General features: G+C 30.8%; 1 protein-coding gene across 1 annotated transcript; it reads right to left on the reverse strand.

Annotated features, from left to right (window-relative positions):
* Positions 1 to 1,873: 1,873 nt before the first annotated feature.
* On the reverse strand, positions 1,874 to 4,423 carry LOC124891273. Its single transcript, XM_047403061.1, has 4 exons — positions 4,362 to 4,423; positions 3,236 to 3,318; positions 2,618 to 3,102; positions 1,874 to 2,314 (listed from the first exon to the last, which is right to left on the reverse strand). The coding sequence occupies exons 1-4, from the start codon at positions 4,421 to 4,423 to the stop codon at positions 1,874 to 1,876; spliced, it is 1,071 nt and encodes a 356-aa protein (XP_047259017.1).
* Between the last annotated feature and the right edge of the window lie 1,277 nt (positions 4,424 to 5,700).

Raw genomic sequence — 5,700 nt, forward strand, 5'->3', positions numbered from 1 at the left:
ACAATTTGAACAACATCTGGATGTTATTATGTACTACTTGAGGAAGAAGTATAAGAACACGAATTTTTCAATTACCAGATACACTACCACAAATTATTTTTTCAAAGTGTATATCGATAAGGCATATGTGAATTACAATAATTCAGACATTGCTAAGGAACTTGCAACTTAAGATGCATCTGCCAGGACTGATGAGGTTGATGATATGAAGATGTCATTGAGTAACACCATTAAGGGATTGAGTGCGTGAGCAGGTCAGCCTTGGCATATGATTAATGAGGTATTTTTTCCAATTAACTGTGACGGCACCTTTCACTGGGTATTGACAGTCATTGCTTTAAAGGATCGATGCATTCGTGTGTATGATTCAATGGCCTCTTCACGAAAAAGAAAACAAACAAGTGAGATTGAAAAATTGGCTGTAATGATTCCGACATACCTTTAGTACAGTAATTTTTTTAGCACAAGGTACCCACTGGTTAGACTGCACTGAAATCATACGAGAAAAAGTCCGAACGAGATCTATTTCAAGTGGAATAAATATTTGAGATAGTACAACAAGATAGTGGAAGCTTGTACGTATTACATTAACTTTTTGTTGTTTTCATTACCGTACTCATGTATATTGATATTTTTAACTTAATTATTTATTGGAATGCAGAGATTGTAGTGTATTTGCGGTTGTATATGTTGAGTATCTGAGTGAGGGATTAGGCATTCCATGTTTGGGTATTGATGCTCAATACCATCGTCTGAGATATGCTTCTCTTTTTTGCAAGTATGGGTCTGAAAAATCAAAGAACTGATACTTTAGTGAGAATGACGATCCACCAAGGCCAAGGAGCAAGTTCGCACCAAAAGAAACAGACAGTATTTTGCATATTAAGTAGTTGTTTATTTGTTTGCTTGTTGGATATTACAAAACTAGGAAGTTGATAGAAATTTTAATGATTTTTTTGATGATGTTGGTAATGTTAGGTACTCAAACATTATGTTTTTTTAATGATACCAATTATAATGCAATGCAAAAGCATTCCAGATATATTTATGTATCGAAATACGTTGTTCTTGCACTTTATAAAGACATAGTATTTGATACATATTTTATAATATTTTATAATCATATATATCTAAAATAATGAAACATAAATTAGAATATAATGGTATTAACATTCACAACATTACATTATTTAATATCTACAACAGTTTTTTATTTCAACTAATGCCTGTTGTCTCTAAAATACATAATAAATTATAGCAGAACTTAATGATACTATATCCAAAAACTAATGACATATTATATTATAGAAGTTAATATTTAAACTTGTATCTATAAAATTAACTGAGAAATATCTTATTAAATTATATGTATCTAGTAAAAAAAGATATATTTTACTATATAATAATTATAAATAACAAAACATTACATTATTATGTATCTATAACCATTTTTATTTACTCAGAATGCATGTTTGCCTTCAACCTGACTAACACATTATAGCAAAACTTATAGTCCTACATGATACAATTATTTTTTACAATTGATACAAATCGTGCAAACTTGTATCTATAAATTTATGAACGATACATCCTACAAAAGTATAAATATTTTACTACAGCATAACAACTACAATAACATTATCAGTTTAATATATCTTAATTTCTAAATGATGTTTCTCAACAATTTCATTCTTCAAAAAATAAAGGTAAATAATTAATAAGGAGCGAAAACAACTATTTACTACAGAAACTATTTTTCTTAACATTCCTAAAAAACAACGATGTCATCAATTAAAACGTCGCATTAAAAAGGAAAGAAATTCAACTAGAAGATAACAAATTATTTCACATTAATAATCAGTCAACTGCAGTGTCAGTCCTTCTTTGGAAAGAAGTTACAAGTACGCCTGTTGTGACCTGCATAACCACATCTCCCGCAACAATTACTACTCGATGTCATTGTTTCACTTGATTTTTTGTGCCTGTTTTTCTTTGGCCTTTCGGGTTGACGTTTGTATTTTGGTGGTAACACAACTTCGTCCATAAATTCTTGTGGCATAATCCAGTCCTTCTTATCGGGCATTGGAAACATAGATTTTTCATACATCTTCCTTAATGTTTCAAGATAATAAAACTCTGAGTAATAAGGCTTCATATCAACTACATGCTTGCTCTTTAGTACTGCAATCGCGTGTTCACATGTTATCTCATCCAATTGGAATCTACCACAAGTGCAAGTCCTCCTATCAAGACATACTATGTACTTTCTTCCGTCATCGTAAACAGAATATACATATGTTGATGACGCACTAACCTACAAGATTGGTCATAATATGTTTACACATAGATACATATTGGTCTTTTTTAGAATATTTTGTTTAACTTCAACAAAAAACTTGATTAAGTTACTGTGACATTTTCCAAAACAAATAGTATCCTGTATTATGAATCAAATATTCTATAATATGTAAAAAAAAACAAAACATCAAAACTAACCTTAAGCCTTGTAGATTTTAAAGTATTTAGCTAAAGAATTCTTTCAAATCTACTACCAAGTGACGTGTTTGCATAAGATGCTCTTTCTCTTGCAATTTCACTTTCCAAATAATTTTCTAGCCTGCTCTAAAAATTCTATTATCGGCAACTCATGTGCTAACTTCAATTTACCATTTATGCACTCCGCTATATTTGAAGTCATCATTCTACCACGGTTAATAGGTGCATACACGCGTGCCCACTTTTCAAATCCAGTATCCTCAAGATAATACTTTACCCTCTTATCAATCTTCCCAACTTGATTCCAAAAAAAATCAAACTCATCTTTGCGGTAAGCCTTGGTCATAGCATAGTAAATATCGCTAAGTCTATCTTTACTCTTCCTGAAGTTTGTGCAAACATTCTTCCACAAGTGCCAAATACATGGGAGGTGCGGCACATTCGGATATACAACACTCACAGCCTTTATTATGCTTTTATAACGGTCGTATATAACACACATACTATCGCACTCTTCAATATCAATTCTGAAATTCTCGAAAAACCAAGTCCACGAATTATCATTTTCACTATCAACAACACCATACGCAATCGGCATAATGTGTCCTACAATTTTAATATAAAAAATTAATTAATCGATACAAGTAAACAATTTCTCAAACTAAAAAAAAAATAACAAAAATTATGATTTGAATTACATCACAAAAATAAATATACATATAAATAAATATAAATTTACCTGCTCTATCAAGAGTGCTTGCGGAAATAAATGTACCTTTATATGCTCCACTCAAATGCACACCATCAACCACAACTACAGGCCTGCAATATTCGAATCCACTCTTCAAAGGTTGCAATGCAACGAACAAATACATAAATTTATTATCCTCAAATTTATGCATTCTAATATGTGAACCTAGATATACGAAATTTAACATGTATACATATCGACCCATTTGTCGATAACCATCCGCAGGTTTCCCCCTTAACATCTCAATCGCACGTTCTTTAGCTCTCCAAGCCTTCTGATAGTTAATGTCTATACCAAAAACATTTTTAATATCTTTGATTATATCATTCGGGGTGTGTATTCTCTTATAATTGACAAGTTTTGGTGCAGTAAAACCACTAACAAACCCAACTGTAGCTTGAAGTTGAGTAAAAATTTGGTCTTTCAACAGACATGTGTGAACATCTTGGAAAAATCAAACTTTAAATAGTTCTGTACCCCAACGACATGATGCTTTAAAGATCCAAATACAATCCTCCAAACGACATTGTAGGACATAGACGAATCAATGAAAACATAAGTTCAGATTATTTGTCTTAATGAATATAGATAAAAAAGATTTCTATATTCATTACCATCATTGAATACTTGTATAACATGTATCAAGATTTCTTACAACATGTATCTAGGACATTTATATATATCTAGGACATTTCTGTTATATATGTGAAACTAAAACATAACAAGAAACATAATTAAACATAACTTCATAAACTGAGATATAAGATGAGAAAAATGTATCATTTTCATAACAAAATGTATCTCGGCATGAAACTTGTACAACATGTATCTAAAAAATTTACAACATGTATCTAGGACATTTCTATGTATCTATGACATTTATATTACATATATGAAACTAACACACACCAAGAAACATAATTAAATATAACTTCATAAACTGAGATATAAGATTAGCAAAATCTATAATTTTCATAACAAATGTATCTCAGCGTTCATAACATAAAAACACAAAAAGAATATGTAAAATAATCATCAGCCAAACATTGAATACAAAATTAAATTAACGTACATAAAATTAACAACACCTGCTACAAAAAAAAACATAACATACCTTTTCTTGTCCGATCTTTTGGCATAGTAAGTGAAGAAATGCTCAATTGCAAATCGCGCCATAACCGAAATGAGAGTACACTTGAACTTGTAGATTTGTCCAACCTTAACATCAGTATGTTTGCAATCAGTAATGATCTTGTTCCCCTTGCTATCCAACAAAGGCATAGAAGAAGTAGAATTAGATTTATATTTAATTATTTCTTCAATTTTTTCTGATGGACTTTTCAAACACATTACAACACCAACTTTCCCATAAAAAAACATTTCACTAGCAGACTTATCTAATGTAGTGATGATAAGAGGATTCCTCCCAAATCCACACTCAGTTTTTTTTATTTTCGACATACAACTTCACACTCATTTCGTTCTGAATGAACAACGGACAAGCATTTCCTTCAACAATGTAACAAGCTTCATTTTTTTTCTTATTTCATCGATTTTCAGTTCTCCCGCAATTATAGAAATTAGTTTTTCGTAAGTAACATGTTCACTGACAATAATTCCATCACTCTTATAACCAACATACTCGATTTCGTTAACCCAAACACCAGAATAACGTAAAAGCACCGAAATATTCATATCAAACAAGCGAAATTAACAAATCAAATAAAAAAAATTGGTATGTTTTATTTGAACAAGAAGAATGAAGATTTTTTAATTTCAAAAATATATTAAAAGACCGTTTATGTTTTAACAAAGTGGAGTAATAAACGGATTCCCATAAATTGTGGAATTTCATTTTGTTTTTTTACCTTAATTAGTTAGCTCAAATGTTGTTTTAATGCAAAGTTATCTGTTACATTCCTTTAAACGTGCTGATTTAGTAATTAATACATGTATCAGTAGTATGTATCTAATGTGATTAACTTGTATCATCAGAGGTCAAATGTTGGGATTTTAGGAAATTTTGAAAAAAGTTGGGATTTTTAGTAATTAATAGTAAGCATGTCGTTATATATGTAATTTTTACTAAAATTATTGACACAAAAATGAGTATTGAATTTTAATTTCATTTTCTAGTCATTTGCTGATAGCTTTATATAATACTGAAACAAATTTAATGCATATATATATATATATATGTGTGTGTGTGTGTGTGTGCATACACACACCCCATTGTGGAGTAGGGAACAAGGCTTAACATGCACTTTAAATCCTTAACCTAGGTTGTGACGCGTTACCGTCATAATCCACCCACAGGCTATATAGGTCCAGTGTTACCTCTGGGCGAACCCCAGTACGTGTTAGCCGCACGAACTGGAGATACCATAGGTGGCCAGGTATTTCCTTGTACCTTTCGCCCTCTATGATAAATATGTGCGTATATATACTTGGGG

Source organism: Capsicum annuum, unplaced genomic scaffold, assembly GCF_002878395.1.
Source record: "Capsicum annuum cultivar UCD-10X-F1 unplaced genomic scaffold, UCD10Xv1.1 ctg3323, whole genome shotgun sequence".
In the NCBI taxonomy this organism is placed as follows: domain Eukaryota; kingdom Viridiplantae; phylum Streptophyta; class Magnoliopsida; order Solanales; family Solanaceae; genus Capsicum; species Capsicum annuum.

What these genes read in the sequence shown, in the direction of transcription:
- LOC124891273 (XM_047403061.1), bottom strand. Translation starts at nt 4,423, where the DNA reads ATGGCGCGATTTGCAATTGAGCATTTCTTCACTTACTATGCCAAAAGA. An exon ending in AAAAGATCGGACAAGAAAAG is followed by an intron (nt 3,319 to 4,361) that starts GTATGTTATGTT and finishes CGAATATTGCAG; the next exon opens with GCCTGTAGTTGTGGTTGATG. An exon ending in TAATAGAATTTTTAGAGCAG is followed by an intron (nt 2,315 to 2,617) that starts GCTAGAAAATTA and finishes CCAATCTTGTAG; the next exon opens with GTTAGTGCGTCATCAACATA.